The sequence below is a fragment of the Xenopus laevis genome, chromosome 7L, assembly GCF_017654675.1.
Source record: "Xenopus laevis strain J_2021 chromosome 7L, Xenopus_laevis_v10.1, whole genome shotgun sequence".
Classification (NCBI taxonomy): Eukaryota; Metazoa; Chordata; class Amphibia; order Anura; family Pipidae; genus Xenopus; species Xenopus laevis.
In genome coordinates, this window is record NC_054383.1 from 3,050,830 (window position 1) to 3,076,729 (window position 25,900).

At 37.3% G+C, this 25,900-nt stretch overlaps 1 protein-coding gene across 1 annotated transcript in view; it reads right to left on the bottom strand.

Annotated features, from left to right (window-relative positions):
* The window catches only part of LOC108696012 (actin-binding LIM protein 1-like), a 160,143-nt gene extending 135,876 nt beyond the window's left edge, over nt 1–24,267 (bottom strand). Inside the window, exon 1 of the mRNA XM_041570130.1 lies at nt 24,142–24,267. Within this exon, the coding sequence (XP_041426064.1) occupies nt 24,142–24,154 (13 nt within the window). The 5' untranslated portion in view covers nt 24,155–24,267. The remainder of the gene's footprint in view (nt 1–24,141) is intronic.
* Nucleotides 24,268–25,900: the final 1,633 nt, after the last annotated feature.

A 25,900-nucleotide genomic window follows, 5' to 3' on the forward strand; every position in this document is an offset into this window, starting at 1 on the left:
ACATCTTGTGGCATGCAACTGTCATGTATGGGTTAGTTCACACGGGCGATTCGGGGAGATTTTGACGCCTGACGACTAATCGACTAATTCTTCTGGGCAACAATCTCCCCAAACTGCCTCCGCGTGCCTCTGCTTTAGCGCAGGCGACTTTTCATTATAGCGGATGGGAAGACACGCGACAAGCTGGCTTCAGTCAGTTGAAAATTTATTTCCGGAGAAAAGGAATGAATAAAAGTGTTAATATCTTGTTTTAAGGGATTTATATTTCTTTTAATAACCCACTGGAATAACAGCACTACCAGGGCAGTTAATGGGAACAAGTATATAAAAGTGGCCAATCCCATATTATACACATGGGTTTAATTTAACGGACAAACACAATGCCTGGATAAGGGGGTCATTTTGGGCCCATAAGTCCCTGGCACCTATAGTTTTCCTCATCAGAACAACCACTTCAATCTCATCCATAACCTGGTAAAACTGTGCCCTCTAATGACCAATATATGAACAGCACCAGAATCCTCTCGCTAACAGAAAACCTGAATATCATTAATCCTATTGGCTGCTGATTTAATGAATGCTGTGCAAAGGGACAGCAGATATCAACCTGTAGGAAATATATTATTATAATACACAAAAGCCATGAATATCCTGTAAATTATATCCTTATAAACGGTGAGTAGTGATGTCATCAGTTATAAACGGTGAGTAGTGATGTCATTTCTGTCACATGACTTACTAAAATTTGTGTATTATAATAAATAAAGTACCCCCAGTTGTAAAATATGAGGATATTAGAAGTTACCTCGGAGTTCCATGACCTGTATAAAAACACTCGGCCTTCGGCCTCGTGTTTTTATATGGTCATGAAACTCCTCGGTAACTTATAATATCCTTATATTTTACAAGAGGGGGTACTTTATTCACTATATAATACACAAAAGCCATGAATAGCTTGTAAATTATATCCTTATAAACGGTGAGTTCTGATGTCATCAGTTATAAACGGTGAGTTCTGATGTCATCAGTTATAAACGGTGCGTTCTGATGTCATTTCTGTCACATGACTCACTGAAACTTGTGTATTATAATAAATAAAGTACCCCCAGTTGTAAAATATGAGGATATTAGAAGTCACCTCGGAGTTTCAAGACCTGTATAAAAACATATAATATATGTAACGTATAATATCTTATAATAACTTATAATATCCTTATAATTTACAAGAGGGGGCACTTTATTCCCTATATGTATATATCAATGGCAGCCAAATGCCAAGGCACTCATTAACCTGCCCACAGTGACGTCTATATGGAACATGTAGATGTTCTGAACTACAACTCCCAGCATCCTCTGCTAATAGTTTCCAATGTAAGGACTGAGTGTTATCTACCTGTTGTTATTGCAAAGTGCTAGCCTGTGGCAGTGAAAGAGTCACGGGAGGAATTCGCATTAACAGGACAAATGCTCTTCGTGGCAGGATTAATTTGGCGTCAGGCGTTATCGATCCGCTCGGATCAGCACAGAGAGAGGTTCTTGGGGGGAACGTTGGGAATCACAGGAAGGTAAAAATATATAAAACTAATGATAAGCAAAACAATTCCCCCTCCATGATCCGTATCCAAAATACTTTGTCCTCTGCATCGTACCAGAGACTCCCATGAAACTGAAAATGATCTTTAATGGCCCAGGTGACAGTTGGACATCCAGGTACAGAATGTGACAGTATTAGATCTGGATTAGGGCTGGATATCTGGAGCGTCTCAGGGCTGCTGTATAATTAAACAATTCTATGCTGTGCAGATATTATATTACTTCATATTTGCTGGTACATTTATACTGTAAGGACGAAGAACCTCGGCCCATGGGATGATGAGCAAAGGATAAACGGCCAATCAGAATTGTTTCTGTAAGGGGACCGGGAGTTACGGGAATCTGTTCTATCAAAAGGCAAATGTGATGAGGAAGCTGATTGGTGGTCACATTAAATTATATCCGCCGGTAACTCAGAATGAAAAGAGACCCTCCTCTTTGTACAGCTGGCTGGGGATTCTGGGAATTGTAGTTGCAATCTTGTTCATCCTTGTCCAGATGTAAATGTACTAATTAACTGCTCAGTGCAAGGTCAGGGGCCTCCGATCTGCAGGAGCAGCAGGAACAAGTGTTTTTTGGGTGAGGAGTTGCTAATGGGAGACTGTTATTTCCATATGGCACGTGCCCTCCGGCGGCATTATTATGGCACCACGCACGGCTGCGTCGCACACACTTCTTACACACACACTAGAGCTGGTTCTATCAGGAAGGAACACTAAACATTAACCTGATAGCAGAATCAACACAAATGTTACATTCTTGGAACTTAAAGGGGAACTCCACTCAAAAACTCTATTTTTTTTTTTTGCACAATGAAATTCTAAGCAACTTCCCACTATCCATTCTTTGTACATAAACAATGTAGCAGGTCCGTTTCCCTCCAGGCGTGTTCATCAAGTGGCTTCTGCTACATTGTTTCAGGAGTCAGAGACAGCAGTGCAGAGAATATAAAGAGACAGACAATAGCAATTACAGTTTTTTTGGGTGGAGTTTCTCTTTGAAAGTCCTTTAGCAAGACTGAAATCTACAACACAAGACATTTTGATCCCCAAGGCAACGGCGAGTAGTTTTTGGATCAATATCCCCCAAACAGGAGCCGTTAAAGGCCAACAGCTGCCCAAGGCCCTCTCCAATCTATCGGCCGGCTCTTATTTGGCTGCTGAGTGGGAACCGTCTTCTATTGCAATGGGCACTCCCTGCTGTTTTATTTGGGGATTTGTGTTACAATAGAAATTCACCTTTACATTTATGTTACAGGAACCCCTATTCTAAGCCGCTTTCCAGATGGTCTTAATTGTATTGCTTCTTGGTTTAAAGGGGTGGTTTACTTTTAGTATGTTGCTATTCTTAGCAAGTTTTCAGTGGTCTTCTTTATTTATTTATTTTTTGTATTATTTCCTCTTCTGACTCCTTCTGGCTTTCAAATGAGGGGTCACTGACCCCGGCAGCCAAAAAGCTATTGCTCTGTGAAGCTACCGTTTCATTGTAATTGTTACTTTTTATTATTTATCTTTCCATGTAGTCTTTTCTCTATTCATATAAACGTGTCTCTTTCAAACCATTGCCTGGTAATTAGGACCTTAGCAACCAGATAGCTGCTGAAAATCCAAACTGGAGAGGCGCTAAACAAAAACCGCAAATAATAAAAAAAAATGAAGACCAATTGCAAACTTTCACTCTACATCATACTAAAAGTTCATTTAAAGTTGATCATCTGGGCACAAGAGGGCGCTCTATCATGAGTCTATTTTGGTGAGTTTTATTCTTCGGAGCACGTGTGGGTACATAAAGCTTATTTAACTGAATTTAGGGGTTCAGATTCTGTTCATAGCAACTCCTGGATTCTACGGATTATTAATATCAAGTAATAAATCAGTTATTTACACCAGTAATGTAACCGCCCGCCCCATGTGAAATACCAAAGGCAGAAGCAGTGTAGCTAAGAATGCTGGGAGTTGTGGACGGAATATCTTTAGATCTGACAAGTTCTGTAGGACCCAGTGAGCTCAGGAGCCGGGGGATTTGTTTAATTCTCACAGTCTGACCTGATTTCCCTGTGTTTTCTATAAAATATAGACAAGAGAGGCTGCTCTCCCCTTCCTCATAAATACCAAAGTCTCAGACTGAATTAAAGGGGAAGCAGAGCCAACACAGCAATTAACAATAACAAAGGTACAAGTAGAGATTTTATTGCAGCCGCAGCTCTTATAGTTATAATGTAATATCCAACTGTCCCCACCCATGACTCCCATATAAGTGCTTATTAAATGGGTCTGTGTATTGTACTGACAGTATTGGGTCAGTATATCAGACAGCTGGGGGCGGGGCATATGCAGATATGGTCGACCAATCAGTGTCCTGATCACTTCTCTGCTCATGCTGCAGGCTGCACCGGGAGATAAAGCTGCACAGCCCAGAGGAAAGGAAAGTGTTACAATGTATCAGGGGAGTGTCACTAATGTTACATTAATATTCAGTGACTCTCAGTACAATACACACACGCGGCATGTTGTGGCTACAAAGGAAGGGCAAATTAACCATTCTGTAACTTTAGGTTATTCCTACAGCAGGTACAGTGTGTTCCATAGTCGTGTAGCACTGGAGGTGAATCCCAGTAGCACCTGTTCCATTTAGGGTTTCCACCTGGTCACTAAAAATGATGGCTGATCCCAATGTTATTAATAGGGAATAAAGATAAATATATAGGAAGGCCAGTGATCCCAATGTTATTAATAGGGAATAAAGATAAATATATAGGAAGGTCAGTGATCCCAATGTTATTAATAGGGAATAAAGATAAATATATAGGAAGGTCAGTGATCCCAATGTTATTAATAGGGAATAAAGATAAATATATTGGAAGGTCAGTGATCCCAATGTTATTAATAGGGAATAAAGATAAATATATAGGAAGGTCAGTGATCCCAATGTTATTAATAGGGAATAAAGATAAATATATAGGAAGGTCAGTGATCCCAATGTTATTAATAGGGAATAAAGATAAATATATAGGAAGGTCAGTGATCCCAATGTTATTAATAGGGAATAAAGATAAATATATAGGAAGGTCAGTGATCCCAATGTAATTAATAGGGAATAAAGATAAATATATAGGAAGGTCAGTGATCCCAATGTTATTAATAGGGAATAAAGATAAATATATAGGAAGGTCAGTGATCCCAATGTTATTAATAGGGAATAAAGATAAATATATAGGAAGGTCAGTGATCCCAATGTTATTAATAGGGAATAAAGATAAATATATAGGAAGGTCAGTGATCCCAATGTTATTAATAGGGAATAAAGATAAATATATAGGAAGGTCAGTGATCCCAATGTTATTAATAGGGAATAAAGATAAATATATTGGAAGGTCAGTGATCCCAATGTTATTAATAGGGAATAAAGATAAATATATAGGAAGGTCAGTGATCCCAATGTTATTAATAGGGAATAAAGATAAATATATAGGAAGGTCAGTGATCCCAATGTTATTAATAGGGAATAAAGATAAATATATAGGAAGGTCAGTGATCCCAATGTTATTAATAGGGAATAAAGATAAATATATAGGAAGGTCAGTGATCCCAATGTTATTAATAGGGAATAAAGATAAATATATAGGAAGGTCAGTGATCCCAATGTAATTAATAGGGAATAAAGATAAATATATAGGAAGGCCAGTGATCCCAATGTTATTAATAGGGAATAAAGATAAATATATAGGAAGGTCAGTGATCCCAATGTTATTAATAGGGAATAAAGATAAATATATAGGAAGGTCAGTGATCCCAATGTTATTAATAGGGAATAAAGATAAATATATAGGAAGGTCAGTGATCCCAATGTTATTAATAGGGAATAAAGATAAATATATAGGAAGGTCAGTGATCCCAATGTTATTAATAGGGAATAAAGATAAATATATAGGAAGGTCAGTGATCCCAATGTTATTAATAGGGAATAAAGATAAATCTATAGGAAGGTCAGTGATCCCAATGTTATTAATAGGGAATAAAGATAAATATATAGGAAGGCCAGGATTTTTTTCTAGAAAAGGTGGAAACTCTAATTCCATTCCGGGGGTATTTGGGCCATGTTTATATTGTATAACCTGCTTGTTGTACTTACGCTGAGTGTAAATCTGTCCCCAGACGGTGACTGAGGCAGAAGAGAGTTAAATCCGTGTGTGACGCTGGTGAGTAATGAATGAGTCACATGGACTACAGGGCAACAGAGGGACATCTGACGTCTGGGCCGCACGTAAATCTGCACTTCAGAACCTCGGCTTCATTATAGAGAAATATTCTACTGGCAAAAGCCCCTGAGATTGTCTGATCCACATACAGAGCAGAAACTGCAGGCACTGTCTCTACTACTACTGGCACAGCCAATACTATAGACTTGCTCGTACAGGAGTGAAAGAAAAAGATATGAGTGTCCACCAACAGTCTGCTGCTCCTGCAAATCAGTGATCCACTTGGCAGCTCCCTCCTCCCATATGTATAAATACAAATATACAGAGAAGGAATGTTCTGGGCACACAATAAGCTATACCCTCATACTGTACTGTCTAAGGGAATCAATATGGCACCTCCTCCTCCCATATGTATAAATACAAATATACAGAGATGGAATTTTCTGGGCTCACAATAAGCTATACCCTCATACTGTACTGTCTAAGGGAAATAATATGGCACCTCCTCCTCCCATATGTATAAATACAAATATACAGAGAAGGAATGTTCTGGGCACACAATAAGCTATACCCTCATACTGTACTGTCTAAGGGAATCAATATGGCACCTCCCTCCTCCCATATGTATAAATACAAATATACAGAGAAGGAATGTTCTGGGCACACAATACCATCTATGGGAATCAATATGGCACTTAGAAGTCCTACCACCTGATCTCAGCCAATTAGCAACTCTCTGGCGCTGCATTTACACCAAGGCCAAGAGACACTGAATTCAGTGCAATATATTAAATTAAATTCCCACCCTTCAGTTTCTGGCAGGTCAGTGATGGTACAGACAAGCCCAGATCTGTGGAGTCTGGCAAATGGCAGAGGGGCTATAGTAGTCACTATTTATTGGAGCTGTGGGGGGCTGTTTGGTACCAGTTATCTAATTACAGGTATGGGATCCATTTTCTGGAAACCCATTATCCAGCAAGTTCTAAATTATGTGAAGGCTGTCTCCCATAAACTCCATTTTAATCAAATAATTAAATTTTTTTTTAAATAATTTCCTTTTTCTGTGTAATAATAAAACAGTCGCTTGTACTTGATCCCAACTAAGATATAATTAATCCTTATTGGAGATAAAACCAGCCTATTGGCTTTATTTAATGTTTAAATAAATTTTTAGACTTTATCGAGATCCAAATTATGCAAAGACCCCTTATCCGGAAAACCCCAAGTCCTGACATTCTGGATAACAGGTCCCGTACCTGTACAAGCTTACTCTGGAGCCTTCGACTAATCCTGTGATATGGAATGAACTGAAGTTAAATCTTTTGGAAATAGCCATTTATTGATAGAAATATTCTATAAATAATACAGGATATTGTGTTCAACACCAACCTGCTAAATATAATGCAAATTATTCCCTGTGATTCTGGGGCTTTGGAAAAAAACCTCAATATTCAGCCCATGTGCCACAGTAATGCCCTCTCTATACACTGTGAGGCCAATGGAGTTTGCTGCCCCCCAGTGGCCAGTGATTGCTACTGACAGTGCAGAATATACAGATGGGACGGGGCGTTTTGTCTCCTTGTGTTTCCCAGTGGAACGAACATGGAACAGTGACAGACGGACAGACAGAAGACCCCACGTGCCCGAATGGGAAGCAGCTCCCCACAACTGTAGCGTCTATTAGAAAAACTTTACGCTAATTATTATCTATTCTGGTGCCCAATAAAAAATATTGTTTCCCTATCTGAGTGTGAGTGTAAGGGCAGAGACACACGGCAGATTCGGGAAGATTTAGTCGCCTGACGACTTATCGCCTCTTCTTCAGGGCGACAATCTCCCCGAACTGCCTTCCGCCTGATATAATGATAAAACGCCAGCGCAATTGCACTCGCAGCGCTTCGATTTCTGAAGTCGACCGAAGTTGCCTAACGAGGAAACTTCGGGCGACTTCGGAAATCGAAGTGGCACGAGTGCATTGCCGCAGGTGATTTTTCATTTTAGCAGGCGGAAGGCAGTTCGGGGAGATTGTCGCCACGAATCTCCCAGAATCTCTCCCCTAAGGGAACTGACACACACTCAGATTCGGGGAGATTAGTCGCCCAGCAACAAATCTCCTCTTCTTCGGGGTGACTAATGTCCCCGAACTGCCTCCCGTCTGCTAGGATGTAGATTTACCTTCTAGCCGGCGGGATGGCAAATGGTGCGCTTTGTTTTCCGAAGTCGCCCAAAGTTGCCTCACAAGGAAACTTCGGGCGACTTCAGAAAACGAATTGCTCCGAGTGCCATCCCGCCGGCGATTTCGATTCTAGCCGACGGGAGGAAGTTCGGGGAGATTAGTCGCCCCAAAGAAGAGCCGATTTATCTTCGGGCGACTAATCTCCCCGAATCTGAGCGTGTGTCTCTGCTCTTAGTGTAAGGGGGGCATTTGTTCAGTGTGGGGGGCAGGAATGTGCAGGGAGGGGCACAGAGATATACAAGACAGGGCGTTACTGATAGGGACTGAACCACAAACAATAACAACAGAGAAACAGAAGAGGAGGACAGAGAATTCTTGTGAATTTATAACCAAACAAATGGACATTGATATGATAAGAGCCCTGGGGTCTCCTGTAACATCAAGTCAATCACAGCAAATTAATCTAATTGGTCCCTTATCTCTATGCCGATTTCTCAGCACAAACCCACTTCAAAGAGAATAGAGGGGAGGGGGGTATTGTCCTTCAATAAACACTAGTGGGGACACAACAAACAGACGGCAGTCGAGAGCAGAGACCAACTCACAACACCGACGGGGAGAAAACACAAATCTGCCCCAGATCTGCCCAAAAAATGTACAAGAAAGTAGTGGCCGGGTATTTAGAGGACAATGGTTGTTCATGTAAAGCTGAATCTGTAACACCTGCATATAAAGCATGAGGCAGTAGTAAAACGGAGGTTTAGTTGCCCTTTAAATGTACCCGCAGTACGAGCAGCTTTATAAATATTATTTACTCAGTATTTACATCTCAGTGCTGAGTAAGGAGATAATTCCCTCGTTAAACGTGTGTAAGCACCCAGCACCCACCCCTTGCACCCGCTCCCTCCCACACACGTTACTCTACGCTCCAGTTTGTTCACATTAAAGGGAGACTCGCCTTCTAAAAATAAAGGAAAATAAGGGATACGGGAGACGCTGGCACTTTCTCATGCACAATTAATCGCCCACTGCACTCACCAACATGAAATATTAACCCACTTTGCTCCAGTTCAGCGTATGGGAGACACGGAAGCGACTAATCCGCACGCACATTCCATTGAGCATTAGCCGCGGTGCCATCACTTTACTGAGGGGCGTAACTACAGGGGTGCAACTGCGCCAAGGCCCCAAATAATTAATTGCTTCCCATTAGAAGTGGAAGAAAATATAAAGAGTCCAGTGTACAATTAGGGTTGTTCACCTTTAAATTAACTGTTAGTGTGATGGAGAGAGGGATATTATGAGACAATTTATAATTGGTTTTGGTTTTTAATTATTTATGGTTTTTGAGTTATTTAGCTTTTTATTCAGATTCAGTTCCGAATTCCCCTAGCAAACCTGCACTGGTGTGAATAAGAGACTGGAATATGAATAGGAGAGGCCTGAATAGAAAGATGAGGAATAAAAAGTAACAATAACAATACATTTGTAGCCTTACTGAGCATTTGTTTTTTAGATGGGGTCAGTGACCCCCATTTGAAAGCTGGAAAGAGGGCAAATAGTTGAAAAACTATAAAAAAACAAAATAATGAAGGCCACAGAATTAGCCATTCTATAACATACTAAAAGTGAACTGAAAGGTGATGCACCTCTTTAAAGGGATACTGTCATGGGAAAACATGTTTTTTTCAAAACACATCAGTTAATAGTGCTGCTCCAGCAGAATTCTGCACTGAAATCCATTTCTCAAAAGAGCAAACATTTTTTTATAATCAATTTTGAAATCTGACATGGGGCTAGACATATTGTCAGTTTCTCAGCTGCCCCCAGTCATGTGACTTGTGCCTGCACTTTAGGATGGAACTGTTGTTTCTCCTACTCAATGTAATTGAATGTGTCTCAGTGGGACCTGGATTTTACTATTGAGTGCTGTTCTTAGATCTACCAGGCAGCTGTTATCTTGTGTTAGGGAGCTGCTATCTGGTTACCTTCCCATTGTTCTGTTGTTAGGCTGCTGGGGGGAAAGGGAGGGGGTGATATCACTCCAACTTGCAGTACAGCAGTAAAGAGTGATTGAAGTTTATCAGAGCACAAGTCACATGACTGGGGGCAGCTAAGAAACTGACAATATGTCTAGCCCCATGTCAGATTTCAAAATTATATATACAGAAATCTGTTTGCTCTTTTGAGAAATGGATTTCAGTGCAGAATTCTGCTGGAGCAGCACTATTAACTGATGTGTTTTGAAAAACATGGCAGTATCCCTTTAAGGAATTTGAGTGGATAACGGGACTGGCATTGAGGAACTGGAGGTGAATTGGGGTTGTTGAATGCGCCCCTAAATTACCAAGGAGTCCCATGGCCATATAACTAATAGCCATCAGCTGTAGATCAATGCCCAGTGTTTCATGGGCTAAAATCAGTCCCATATCAGTGATTGGCTTTACTGTGAATGTATCTAACAACGATGCAATTGGTCTTTTTTATTTGATTGCACAATTTACTATTCAGGGTCCCTCCTCCGTGTTCAGAACTGGTGGTCACTGGGTCCATAAAGCAGTCGCTGGTCAGTGGTCCAACTGTTCTCTCCTGACTGACCAATGGGAGGCGTCAGCTCACAGCGCCCTCTGTCTCTTATAAAGGGGAACTGCAGGAAGGACGAGGAAAGTCCAATAGAGTCTGATAATGACCGGGGTCTGGGTCAGCTGCTCCCGTTCTGGGATCAGACATTACAGGGCCCCATTATACTTAATTACAGGGCCCTCCCTCCCAAGGGGGCACCAATTATTAACCCACTGGTCACCTGGGAGGCGGGTTTCAGGGTTAAAGTCTGGACCCAAAGAATTGCTATTAATTGTCGCACACATAGGGGGGAATTCATAAAAGTGTCTGGAATGAAAAAATGTCTTTTAAATGTCGAAGAAAGTGTCGTAGTAACAGCCGAAAAATTCACAGAGCGTTAACCCACCACGTGTATGACACTTTTGAAATGTTACAAATTTGTCGACTGCCACTTCTGAGTTACTTATTTTACTGAGACTTTTGTGAATTCCCCCCGAAGAGATTTTTGTCATCCAGCTAAATCCTTACAATTACCCCCAGCTGATTTGAGGAAACCCCCTGGCACCCGGGTCCCCCTGCAGGATATTTCCCTTCCCCCATCACTTATTGGATCAGTACCAAGTCCAGAATCCCTACATGTGCCAATGCCCTCGCCCAACACGGGCTCCATCTCAGCAGACAATGAACTCACGAGCGACTACAGAAACCTCACTAAGCCGGACGGAGACGCCCTTTTGGGTCCAGCACTCAATGGGTTAACAAGGCGACAGGTCTCAGTGTCTGAAGCCAATTAGTCACTTTCCCTTATTGTTACATTATAGCGACTTCTCGAATTTACTCAGATCTCTATCGCTCCCCGTTTCCTCCCATTGTCACTACAATAATAATGTGCAACGTGTTTATCTGAATCGTAACAAGTATCCACAGCAAGTGCCTCCCAGGCAGCTGCAAACTGCCACTTAAAGGGATATGTTCCCCTTTAAATTAAAGTTAGTACGAAGTAGATAGGGATATTTTGAGACAATTTGCAATTGGTTTTCATTTTTTATTATTTGTGTTTTTTACTTATTTAGTCTTTTATTCAGCAGCTCTCCAGTATGTAATTTCAGCCATCTGGTTGCTAGGGTCCACATTCTCCTAGCAACCATGCACTGATTTGAATAAGAGACAGGAATATGAATAGGAGAGGCCTGAATAGAAAGATGAGTAATAAAAAGTAGCAGTAACAATACATTTGTAGCCTTACAGAGCATTTGTTTTGAGATGGGGTCAGTGACCCCCCCCCCAATCTGAAAGCTGCAAAGGGTCATAAGAAGAAGGCAAGTAATTCAAAAAGTATAAAAAATAAATAATGAAGACAAATTAAAATGTTGATTAGAATTAGCCATTCTATGGGCTCTTAGGGTAGGACTGCATGGACAAATCGCATGCAACGGAAATAAGGTAAGAGATAGAAATGTCGGATGAAGTCGCAGCGTTGATCCAATGCGACATAACTGTCGTCTGCATCTGACAGTCGTGTCACGTCGGATCATCTGACATTTCTATCTCTTACCTTATTTCCGTCGCATGCGATTTGTCGCAGCGCGTCGGATTGTGCCAAAAACGTCCGTGTAGTCCTACCCTTACACACGTTTTTTCCTGCGCTCATCTTTCTTCCATTCAGCCGCAGGGGAGCGCAGGAGTAGACGCAGTCAGTTATTGTGAAGGGGGGCTGTACTCACACAGACGCATGTAAGCGCCAAACGCAGGTTGGGACACAGTATGTTGCATTTCACTGGCATTCAGCGCATACATGCGTCTGTGTGAGTACAGCCCACTTCACAATAATTGATTGCGTCTACTCCTGCGCTCCCCTGCAACATACTAAAAGTTAACTTAAAGGTGAACCACCGCTTTAACCCTTCAGGTGAGGCCGCCTGAGACAGAAAACTTCCCAATATACATCAATGACGCTTTTTAAGTAGTTTTACAGTATAATGAAATAAAGGAAGAGAACTTCCTTTGTTTCACGAGTCAGAATATAGTAAAGTAATATAGTAAAGTAATATAGTAAAGTAATATAGTATAGTAATATAGTAAAGTAATATAGTATAGTAATATAGTAAAGTAATATAGTAAAGTAATATAGTAAAGTAATATAGTATAGTAATATAGTAAAGTAATATAGTATAGTAATATAGTAAAGTAATATAGTAAAGTAATATGTAAAGTAATATAGTATAGTAATATAGTAAAGTAATATAGTATAGTAATACAGTAAAGTAATATAGTAAAGTAATATAGTAAAGTAATATAGTAAAGTAATATAGTATAGTAATATAGTAAAGTATATAGTATAGTAATATAGTAAAAGTAATACAGTATAGTAATATAGTAAAGTAAATATAGTATAGTAATATAGTAAAGTAATATAGGTATAGTATACTAGTAAAGTAATATAGTAAAGTAATATAAGTAAAGTATGATAGTATAGTAATATAGTAAAGTATATAGTAAGTAATATAGTAAAGTAATAGTATAGTAATATACGTAAGTATATAGTATAGTAATACAGTAAAAGTAATATAGTAAGTAATATAGTAAAGTAATATAGTAAAGTAATATAGTAATAGGTAAATATAGTAAAAGTAATAATAGTATAGTAATATAGTAAAGTAAATATAGTATAGTAATTACGTAAATATATAGTAAAGTAATATAGTAAAGTATATATAGTTAAAGTAATATAGTATAGTAATATAGTAAATATAGTTAAGTAATATAGTAAAAGTATATATAGTATAGTATATATAGTATAAAGTAATATAGTAAAGTAATATAGTAAAGTAAATATAGTATAGTAATATAGTAAAGTAATATAGTATAGTTAATATAGTAAATAATATAGTAAAGTAATATAGTAAAGTAAATATAGATATAGTATATAGTAAAGTAATATAGTATAGTAATATAGTAATAGATAATAATAAGTATAAAGTAAATATAGTAAAGTAATATAGTATAGTAATATAGTAAAGTAATATAGTATAGTAATTACAGTAAAGTAATATAGTAAAGTAATATAGTAAGTAATATAGTAAAGTAATTAAGTATAGTAATAATAGTAAAGTAATATAGTATAGTAATATAGTAAAGTAATATAGTATAGTAATATAGTAAAGTAATATAGTTATATAGTAATATAGTAAAAGTAATTATAGATATAGTAATATAGTAAAGTTCAAAATATAGATATAGTAAAGTAATATAGTAAAGTAATATAGTAAAGTATATAGTAAAAGTAATATAGTATAGTAATATAGTAAAGTAATAATAGTATAGTGATATAGTAAAGTAATAAGTAATATAGTGAAAAGTAATTATAGTATAGTATAAGTAAAGTAATTATAGTAGTAATAGTAAAGTAATTTATAGTAAAAAGTAAAGTAAGTATAGTAAAAGTAATATAGTTATAGTAATATAGTAAAGTAATATAGATATAGTAATATATAAAGTAATATAGTATGTAATATAGTAGTAATATAGTAAAAGTAATATAGTAAAGTAATATAGTATAGTAATATAGTAAAGTATATAGTAATATAGTAAAATATATAGTATATAGTAAAGTAATATATATAGTAATATAGTAACAGTTAATATAGTAAGTAATATAGTAAATAATATAGTATAGTAATATAGTAAAGTAATATAGTAAGTAATAGTAGTAATATAGTAAAGTAATATAGTAAAGTTAATATAGTTAGTAATAAGTATAGTATATAGTAAAGTATATAGTTATAGTAAGTATAGTAAAGTAATATAGTATAGTAATATAGTAAAGTAATATAGTATATGTATATAGTAAAGTAATATAGTAAAGTAATATAAGTAAAGTAATATTAGATAGATATATAGTAAAGTAGAATATAGTAAAATATAGTATAGTAATATAGTAAAGTAATATAGTATAGTAATATAGTAAAGTAACTATAGTATAGTAATAAGTAAAGTATATATATAAAGTAAATATAGTAAAGTAAATATAGTATAGTAATATAGTAAAGTAATATAGTTTATAGTAATATAGTAAAGTAATATAGTAAGTAATATAGTAAAGTAATATAGTATAGTATATAGTAAAGGTAATATATATAGTAAATAAGTAAAGTATATAGTATAGTAATATAGTAAAGTAATTATGTATAGTAATATTAGTAAAAGTAATATAGTATAGTAATATAGTAAAGTTAGTAATATAGTAAAGTAATATAGTAAAGTATTAGTAAATAAAGTATAGTATAGTAATAGTAGTAAAAGTAATATAGTATATTAATATAGTAAAAGTAATATAGTATAGTATATAGTAGTAAAGTAAATATAGTAAAGTAATATATAAAGTATATAGATATAGTAATATAGTAAAGTAATAGTAATATAGTAGTATTAAGTAATATAGTAAAGTAATATAGTATAGTAATATAGTAAAGTAATAGTAATATAGTAATAGTAATATAGTAAAAGTAATAGTAAAGTAATATTAGTTATATGTAATATAGTAAAGTAATTATAGTATAGTAATATAGTAAAGTAATATAGTAAGTAATATTAGTAAAGGTAATATAGTAAAGTAATATAGTATAGTAATATAGTAAAGTCTAATATAGTATAGTAATATTAGTTAAATAGTAATTATAAGTTATATAGAATATAGTAAAGTAATATAGTAATAGTAATATAGTTAAAAGTAATATAGTATAGTAAATATAGTAAAAGTAATATGTAGTTATAGTAATATAGTAAAGTAACGTATAGAAAGTAAGTATAGTAAAGTATATTAGTATTAGTATATATAGTAATATAGTTAATATATAGTATAGTAAATATAGTAAAGTTAATATAGTAAAGTAATATAGTAAAGTAATAAGTATAGTAATATAGTAAAGTAATATATCATATAGTAATACATAAATAATATAGTTAAAGTAACTATAGTAATAGTAATTATAGTATAGTAATATATACAGTAATATAGCTATAGTAATATAGTATAGTAATAAAGTAAAGTAATATAGTAAAGTTAATATAGTAAAGTAATATAGTATAGTAATATAGTAAAGTAATATAAGTTTAAAGTTTATATAGTATGTATAAGTATAGTAATATAGAGTAAAAGTAAATCTATAGTATAGTATACAGTATAGTTATTATCATAAAGTAACCGATAGTATAGTAATATAGTAGGGAGAGTAATACTCAGTATAAGTAATATAGTAAGCTCTAATCAGTAACTACAGGATATAGTAAATATAGTATAAGTAAATATAGCTAACGAGTAATACTAACGTAAAGGTAATATAAGTAAGTAATATTAAGATATCAGGTAATATATGTAAATAATATAGTAAAGTTTATATAGTATAGTATAGTATAGAATATAGTTTAAAGTAACTATCAGTTATAGCTATACAGTTATAGTTAATATAGTAAAGTAATATAGTTTTATAGTATACGTAATAGTAAATATATAAAAGTGAGAGTATAGTATAGTATACAGTATCAGTAACTTACTAGTAAAGTAATATAGTAATAGTTATATTAAGTAATATATATAGAAATAGTAATTATGTAGAGTAATATAGTAATAAGTATTATTAGTAAAGTTAATATAGTAAGAGTAAATAGTTATTAATGTATAGTATAGTACTATATAGTAAAGTAATTTATAGTAAAGTTATATAGTATAGTATATAGTATATTAATTATAGCATATCAGTATTAGTAATATAGTAATAGAATTATAGTAACGAGTAATAATACGTAAAAGTAAATATAGTTAAAGTAATATAGTTATAGTAATTAGTAAAGTTAATATAGTAAAAGTATTATAGTATAGATATAGTATAGTAATATAGGTAAAGTATATATATAAGCTATACAGCTATTAGTTATATAGGTAAAATTTAATATCATAGCATATATTAGTATACGAGATAAGTAACTATAGTTTAAAGTAATATGCAGTATAGTTATACAGTATAGTAATTATAGTAAAGTAACTTAAGTATAGTATACAGTATCAGTAATATAGCTAAAGTAATATTAGTTATCGATAGTATATAGTAATATTATAGTATCAGTAATAGTATCAGAATATAGTAAAGTAATTTATAGTAAAAGTAATATATAGTAAGAAGTTAAATAGTATAGTAATATAGATATAGTCATATAGTAAGTAATATAGTAAAAGTAATATAGTAAAGTAATATAGAAACTAAGTAATATAGTAAAGTAATATAGTATAGTAATTCTATTAGTCAAGGTAATGATAGTAACCCAGTTTATATAGTTAATATATCTATATTATAGTAATATAGTAAGAAGTAATACTAGTATAGTATACAGTATAGTTATATAGTAAAGGTAATATAGCTATTATAGTAATATAGTAGAGTTAATACAGCTATAGTATATAGTACGAGTATATATAGTATTAGTAATATAGTATAGTAATTAATAGTATAAAAGTAATATAGTAAAGTTTAATATAGTAAAGTCAATATAGTATTAGTAATATAGTAAAGTAATATAGTAAAGTTATATATAGTATAGTATATAGTTATATTAATATAGTAAAGTAATATAGCGATAGTATTACAGATTATAGTATATAGTAAGTAATAATATAGTATACAGCTATAGTAATATAGTTAAATAATATAGATTATAGTATACAGTATAGGTAATATAGTTAAAGTTAATATAGTTATAGTATATAGTAATATATATTTAGAATAGTAATATAGATTAGTTAATATAGTAAAGTAATATAGTAAAGTTAATATAGTAAAAGTAATATAGTATAAATATAGCTATAGTACTATAGTAAAGTAATATAGTAAAGGTTATATAGTAAGTATATAGTATAGTTAATATTGTATAGTAATATCGTATAGTATATAGTAATATGATATAGTATAGATAATTATAGGTATAGTATAGTAATATAGTATTAGTAATATAGTAAACAGGTAATATAGTAAAGTTAATATTAGTATATAATATAGAAATAAAATAATATAGTAAAGTTATATAGTATAGTATAAGCCTATAGTAATATAGTAAAGTAAATATAAGTATAGTATACAGTATCAGTTTATATAGTAAAGTAATATAGATAGTATACAGTTAGTAATATAGTAAAGTAATATAGTATAGTATACAGTATAGTAATATAGTAAAGTAAGTAGTATAGTATACAGTATAGTAATATTAGTAAGTAAAGTATAGTATAGTATATAGTAATATTATAGTATAGTAATATAAGTATGAGTAATATAGTAAAGTAATATAGTAAAAGAAGTAATATAGTATAGTAATATAGTATAGTAAATATAGTATAGTACTATAGTAAAGTAATATAGTAAAGTTATATAGTATAGTATAAGTATAGTAATATTGTATAGTAATATCGTATAGTATATAGTAATATATATTTAGTATAGTAATATAGTATAGTTATAGTAATATAGTAAAGTATATAGTAAAGTAATATAGTATAGTATATAGTATAGTAATATTGTAAAGTGATATAGTATAGTATATTGTAATATAGTAAAGTAAAAGTATAGTAAATAAATGCAGCCCCGGCCCTGGACTTGTTCTGCTCTCCCTGGGGGAAGAATGTTGAATTTCCAGGAAAAGCTGAAAGTACACAGACTCTTCATTCAATACAAAACCTGAACAAATATATTTATTTAGCGTCGGCCCAAACACACGATCTCTGAAAAGAACACGTCCCGCGTCTCAGCGCAGCCAATCACAGAAAAGATGTCAATGGGAAGCTCCTCCCATCACCACTGGGATATAAAGGGTTAGCTGGGGACTGAACTCTTTATCTTATACTGGGCGGGACTAATGAATTAAAGGGGTTGTTCACCTTTAAATTAACTGTTAGGATGATGTAGAGAGGGATATTCTGAGACAATTTGCAATTGGTTTTCATTTTTTATTATTTGTGGTTTTTGACTTATTTAGCTATTTATTCAGCAGCTCTTCAGTTTGTAATTTTCATATGGTTGCTAGGGTCTAACTTGCCCTAGCAACCATTCACTGATTTGAATAAGGGACTAAAATATGAATAGGAGAGGCCTGAATAGAAAGATGAGGAATAAAAAGTAGCAATAACAATACATTTGTAGCCTTACAGAGCATTTGTTTTTAGATGGGGTCAGTGACCCCCATTTGGAAGCTGGAAAGAGTCAAATGGCAAATAATTCAAAAACTATTAAACAAATAAATACTAAAGACTGATTGAAAGGTTGCTAAGAGTGATACTATACAAAATAAATAATGAAGACCAATTAAAAAGCTTCTTAGAATTAGCAGCTTTATAACATTCTAAAAGTTAACTTAAAGATGAACTATCCCTTTAACACTTTCCTCACTGAAGAAGCCTGTGATACATTAAACTGGGAAAGAAGAAACAATGAGGAGGCGGAGCAGAGACACCAAGCCTTTTAAAGGGCAACTTCACATTCATTTGACAATGATGCGTCCAAAAAACACTTTTCAATTGGTCCATGTTGAGGTTTCACATTTTTATTGTGCAACATTCAGGCTTGGGATTTTAACAGAGGTTTGGTTGCTAGGGCTGCTAGAATCACCCTAGCAACAGGCCAAACACCTGGGAATCAGAATGGAAGATACACCGGTTACAACAACAGTAAAAGGTAAGAATATAACTGAAGGCTTACAGAGTATTATTTGGTTCCTGGGGTCAGTGTCCCTGACAACGAAGATAGCATTTTCAGCTGCAGTAGAAGGAGACTGTTTCTTCATAAATAATAAAGGACAACTTGCTTGGAAGAAGTCCATCTATGCCTTCCATTAGTTCTAATGCCTGTTCCAAGCCAGTTTAATTTAAGGGTGATTTCCCCTTTAACATTGTGTAATAAAGAGAAATAGAATATCAGGAGAGGCTAATGATGCAAAACTAAATGGCATCTCCCACGTTGGGCTGATATGGGATCGTATTGGCTATAGAGACCCGGGGCCACTATCAATGGGGTACGAGGGGGGGGTACTCCAATTAGGGGCCAAATAACAGAGGGGCCCAAACAGAGGCAGAGGTGTGATTATGGGGTGGGGCTTGAGTGGATGGTTGTGGGTTTGGGCGGAGTTAGGGCACAACCAATGGGCTAATAACTAGGGATCCCTGAATCTTTCGTGAAGGATTTGGCCGAATACTGACCAGTATCTGAGGATATGCAAATTAGGATTCAGATTTGGTTCGGCCTGGCAGAAGGATTTGGCCGAATCCAAATCCTGCTGAAAAAGGCTGAATCCCGAACCAGATCCTGGATTTGTTGCATCCCTACTAATAACTGGGACCCTGCTTATGTCAGAGTGTGGGGTCCCATGATTTCTGATGGGGGTCCTGTAAAGACCTGGTGGGATTTCCAGCCAATAAGCTGCCAGCTCTGTCTGGATATCCTCCAATGGGAGGGCAGAGTTCAGCCACACACAGGCAGATTGGATCTTTAAGATTTGCCCCTTGTCTGTCCAATGTGGATCTTATTGTGAAAGGACAGATTTCTACTCTACTTGGAAATCAAACTGTCCCTCCTCATCATCATCATCATTTATTTATATAGCGCCAACAAGATACGCAGTGATGTACCTTAGTTATAACAAACGGAATAAATGGTGGATAATGTACCGAATGTTCTTTCCATGAGCCAGTAAATGTGTTGACACAGCAGGGAAAGGGTTAATAACGGCAGATTGGCGTCAGGTTGGCTCAATTCCCCCCGCTCTTGGCAAGTAAGTGAGTGTTAAAGGGGCGACGGGATAATGTGACAGTCTGGGAACAACGTGAGAGACAGTCGCTCAGCGCAGGGAGTTATTAGCGAAGGTGTCGGGGATACGGGAGATACGTTACTATATCCCATCGGAGAGACGCAGGGTTAATACTTGGGGCTTAGGGAGAACACGGGGGGTCAGTAAGCAGAAGGCAATTGGGTTACAGAAATGTAAATAAACGTGTTACTTGCGTCTGGCACCAGAACCTGCGGGAATTTCTTCTGCAAATCACATAGTGGTGCCAAGTACCACCAGAAGGACGGACAGAACCCCCAGTGCCAGTTACAAGTCTCTGCTGCTTCCACTTTAAATAACACTGACAATTATATAAAACCTCAGTGGTTGTGTTGCCTCTGCCTGATCCTTATCTTTCTACTATTTCTAATTTCTCCTATAGATTCACTGACATAAACACTAGGAATCCTCTGTCTTACAAAGTGCGGCTCCACCCAGTCCGTATAACATATATATCATAGAACTTCCCACAACCGCAGCCAATCACAACTTTACTCAGCGTCACATGTTTTTATATTGTTATAATAAAATAATTCTGTCGTTATGGATCTGCCCCTTTATAGGGATCTCCGGGGATCTTGCTGAATTTCCTCCTGTACTTGGGCAGCTCTGTGAATTTTTTTGGGGCTTTACTTGCCCTTTACACAGTGTTTCCATAGAACATGCAGAAAGGAGGTTGGGGTTCAGTGTGGGGGTTGGATATCACATAACGGGCAGATTCAGAGACATGAAACCCAGACAGTAGAACAGACGGACTCCCTGCAGCTGCCAATATATCGCTCCCGACTCCTGTAACACTGACAAGTGACATATAAGTCCCGAGCTACACGGGAGTTGCACCCAGAGGGACACACAGCGGGTCACATGGAAGATGCAGCAAAATCCTCAGATATAGAGAATATTGGGAATTAATCACTAATGAACCTGGGGAACAGCAGAGATGAGACAGGCAGAATGGCACCAGGGCTGAGACATGGCTACGGCTCTACTGGGCACTGAGATACCAGCGATTATACCCACCAGCAACACCGCTGCCAACACACAGATCAGGGAATTGGGCAGAGATCAGGGTATTGGGCAGGGAGGTGCCAGAATTTAGATCAGACTTATGTGATGGGCAGAGAGATAATATCAGAATGTGCAGCACTGGGGCAGATGCACCAATATGGGCAGATATGAGGGCACAATATGGGCAGATATGAGGGTACAGTATGGGCAGATATGAGGGCACAATATGGGCAGATATGAGGGTACAATAAGGGTAGATATGAGGGCACAATAAGGGCAGATATGAGGGCACAATATGGGCAGATATGAGGGCACAATATGGTCAGATATGAGGGCACACTATGGGCAGATATGAGGGCACAATATGGGCAGATATGAGGGTACAATATGGGCAGATATGAGGGCACAATATGGGCAGATATGAGGGCACAATATGGGCAGATATGAGGGTACAATATGGGCAGATATGAGGGTACAATATGGGCAGATATGAGGGCACAATATGGGCAGATATGAGGGTACAATATGGGCAGATATGAGGGGTACAATATGGGCGCCAGATATGAGGGCACATATGGGCAGATATGAGGGCACAATATGGTCCAGATATGAGGGCACACTATGGGCAGGATATGAGGGTACAGTATGGCAAGATATGAGGGTAAGCAGTATGGGCAGATATGAGGGCCACCAATATGGTCAGATATGAGGGCACAATATGGGCAGATATGAGGGCACAATATGGTCAGATATGAGGGTTGTACAATAATGGGCAGATATGAGGGCCACAATATGGGCCAGATATGAGGGCACCCAATATGGGCAGATATGAGGGCACAATATGGGCAGATATGAGGGCACAATATGGGCAGATATGAGGGTACAATATGGGCAGATATGAGGGCACAATATGGGCAGATATGAGGGCACAATATGGTCAGATATGAGGGCACACTATGGGCAGATATGAGGGTACAGTATGGGCAGATATGAGGGTACAGTATGGGCAGATATGAGGGCACAATATGGGCAGATATGAGGGCACAATATGGGCAGATATGAGGGCACAATATGGGCAGATATAAGGGCACAATATGGGCAGATATGAGGGCACAATATGGGCAGAGATGAGGGTACAATATGGGCAGATATGAGGGCACAATGTGGGCAGATATGAGGGTACAATTTGGGCATCTATGAGGGTACAATATGGGCAGATATGGGGGCACAATATGGGCAGATATGAGGGTACAATATGGGCAGATATGAGGGCACAATGTGGGCAGATATGGGGGCACAATATGGGCAGATATGAGGGTACAATATGGGCAGATATGAGGGTACAGAATGGGCAAATATAAGGGCACAATATGGGCAGATATTAGGGCACAATATGGGCAGATATGAGGGCACAGTATGGGCAGATATGAGGGCACAATGTGGGCAGATATGAGGGTACAGAATGGGCAGATATGAGGGTACAATATGGGCAGATATGGGGGCACAATGTGGGCAGATATGGGGGTACAGAATGGGCAAATATAAGGGTACAATATGGGTAGATATGAGGGTACAGTATGGGCAGATATGACAGGCACAAGTGGCAGAATAGAGGGCTACAGAATGGGCAAATATACAGGCGCACAATATGGGCAGATATGAGGGCATGATGGGCAGATATAAGGGCACCAATATGGGCAGATATGAGGGCACAATATGGGCAATATATGAGGGTACAATATGCGGCAGATATGAGGCGTACAATATGGGCAGCATATGAAGGGCACAATATGGGCAGATATGAGGGCACAATTATGGGCAGATATGAGAGGGTACAATATGGGCAGATATCGAGGACAATATGGGACAGATCTATGAGGGTACAATATGGGCAGATATGAGGGTACAATAATGGGCAGATATGAGGGCAATATGGCACATATGAGGGGTTACAATATGGCAGATATGAGGGCACCACATATGGGCAGATATGAGGGCACAATGGGCAGATATGTGGGGGATATACATAATATAAGGGCAATTATGGGATGAGGGAGGTGGGCAGCATATGAGGGCACAATGGGCAGATTATGATACAGAATGGGCAGAATTATAAGGGAATGGGCAGGTACAGTATGGGCAGGAGGCATACCAATATGGGCAGATAATGAGCACATTGCATGGGCAGATATGCAGGGCACAATATGGGGCAGATTATGAGGGGTACAATATAGGGCAGATATGAGCGGTACAATATGGCGCAGATATGAGGTAATACAATATGTGGCAGCATATGAGGCACAATATCGAGGCAGATATGAGGTGCACAATATCGGCAGCATATGAGGGGGCCAGATATGGGATATGGGCAGGAATATAGAGGTACAATATGGGCAGATATCATGCAGGGAGCAGCTGTATGAGAAAGTATTGGAGGGACTGGGGGCACAGGGGGTACAAATCCAATGGGAAGAGTCAATTTGGTTTGAGACTAGAGGGGGGGGGGCATGAGACCGACTGGGACATAAATAAGGAGATGATCAGGAGGGAACAGACACATTTATTATTATTATATATTATTATTATATATTATTATTATATATTATTATTATATAAGGGACAGAGAGAGACAGGACCAATCAGGAACCAATCAGACTGCAGAGCCAGTGGAGCTGAGTACAGGGAGCCCCTTCCAGCAAACAAAGGCTCCCCCCGAGATGCCTCCCCCGGGCACTGCCCTTACCTTTAGCCGACATGTCTCATTCCTGTGCCAGACCCCGGGGTCGGAGGCGCCACTCACTGCATCTTCCCCGCCTGGTCCCCCCTACTCAGCGCTCGAGGTGGGTGTGTCCGGCCTCCTCCTCCTGCACCGCTGCCGACAGCTCACTGGGACCGAACCACTGCGGGGGGAGAGAAGGGGCGGGGACACTCAATGCGCTGCTGCTGCTGCTTCATTTCTTATGGGAAGCTGTAACCAACCCAATTACCTACCGGCCTTGTGTCTAATGCTCCCCAATAACTTGCCCGAGAGACTGATGAGCTACAGGGAATGGGGAGCAGCACCCCCAACTGTGGTACAAGCTTAAGGGGTTCAGGGCAAGGGAATCAGCAATCTGGGGGGGGCAGTGAATATTCTATTAATTATATTTGTACCCCAATGTTTCTATATATCTGTAGCCTTGATATGAGCTAAGGGGGCCCAGTCTGAAGGTCAGTTAGGGGGAGATTTGGGGTGAATGTTTATTTGTACCCTGGGTGCCCCTGGAACTATAGCAGGGTGACACCCCAATGTTTCTATATATCTGTAACCTTGTTATGAGCTAAGGGGACCCAGTCTGAAGGTCAGTTAGGGGGAGATTTGGGGTGAGTGTTTATTTGTACCCTGGGTACCCCTGGAACTATAGCAGGGTGACTGTTACCCCAATGTTTCTATATATCTGTAACCTTGTTATGAGCTAAGGGGGCCCAGTCTGAAGGTCAGTTAGGGGGAGATTTGGGGTGAGTGTTTATTTGTACCCTGGGTACCCCTGGAACTATAGCAGGGTGACTGTTACCCCAATGTTTCTATATATCTGTAACCTTGTTATGAGCTAAGGGGGCCCAGTCTGAAGGTCAGTTAGGGGGAGATTTGGGGTGAGTGCTTATTTGTACCCTGGGTACCCCTGGAACTATAGCAGGGTGACACCCCAATGTTTCTATATATCTGTAACCTTGTTATGAGCTAAGGGGACCCAGTCTGAAGGTCAGTTAGGGGGAGATTTGGGGTGAGTGTTTATTTGTACCCTGGGTACCCCTGGAACTATAGCAGGGTGACTGTTACCCCAATGTTTCTATATATCTGTAACCTTGTTATGAGCTAAGGGGGCCCAGTCTGAAGGTCAGTTAGGGGGAGATTTGGGGTGAGTGTTTATTTGTACCCTGGGTACCCCTGGAACTATAGCAGGGTGACTGTTACCCCAATGTTTCTATATATCTGTAACCTTGTTATGAGCTAAGGGGGCCCAGTCTGAAGGTCAGTTAGGGGGAGATTTGGGGTGAGAGCTTATTTGTACCCTGGGTACCCCTGGAACTATAGCAGGGTGACACCCCAATGTTTCTATATATCTGTAACCTTGTTATGAGCTAAAGGGGCCCAGTCTGAACCTGGACACAAAACGTCTGAGGGTCTCTGCACTAGAATCGAGGATTAGGAATGTTTTGGCACAAATCGGAATTGTAATGGAATTGCACAGTTTTCTGCTTAATTAACTATAGATAAAGTCCATTGGCTAAAATCAGATTAATTTTTTCTCAAATGATAATTTTGCTTCTCTTCGGCCCTTGGCAGAAAATGCACAAGAACCAGTTTAAAATCTTTCATCTCAAATATCATTCTGTTCTCTAGATGTTCCTGCAAAGTAATGAGGTTTCCCTTGTTTTGTACAGAATGGAATAAACCAGTTGGTCACACTCATTATTCAGGTAAAATATATTTGCAAACACTGCCCTCTAGTGGTGGAATC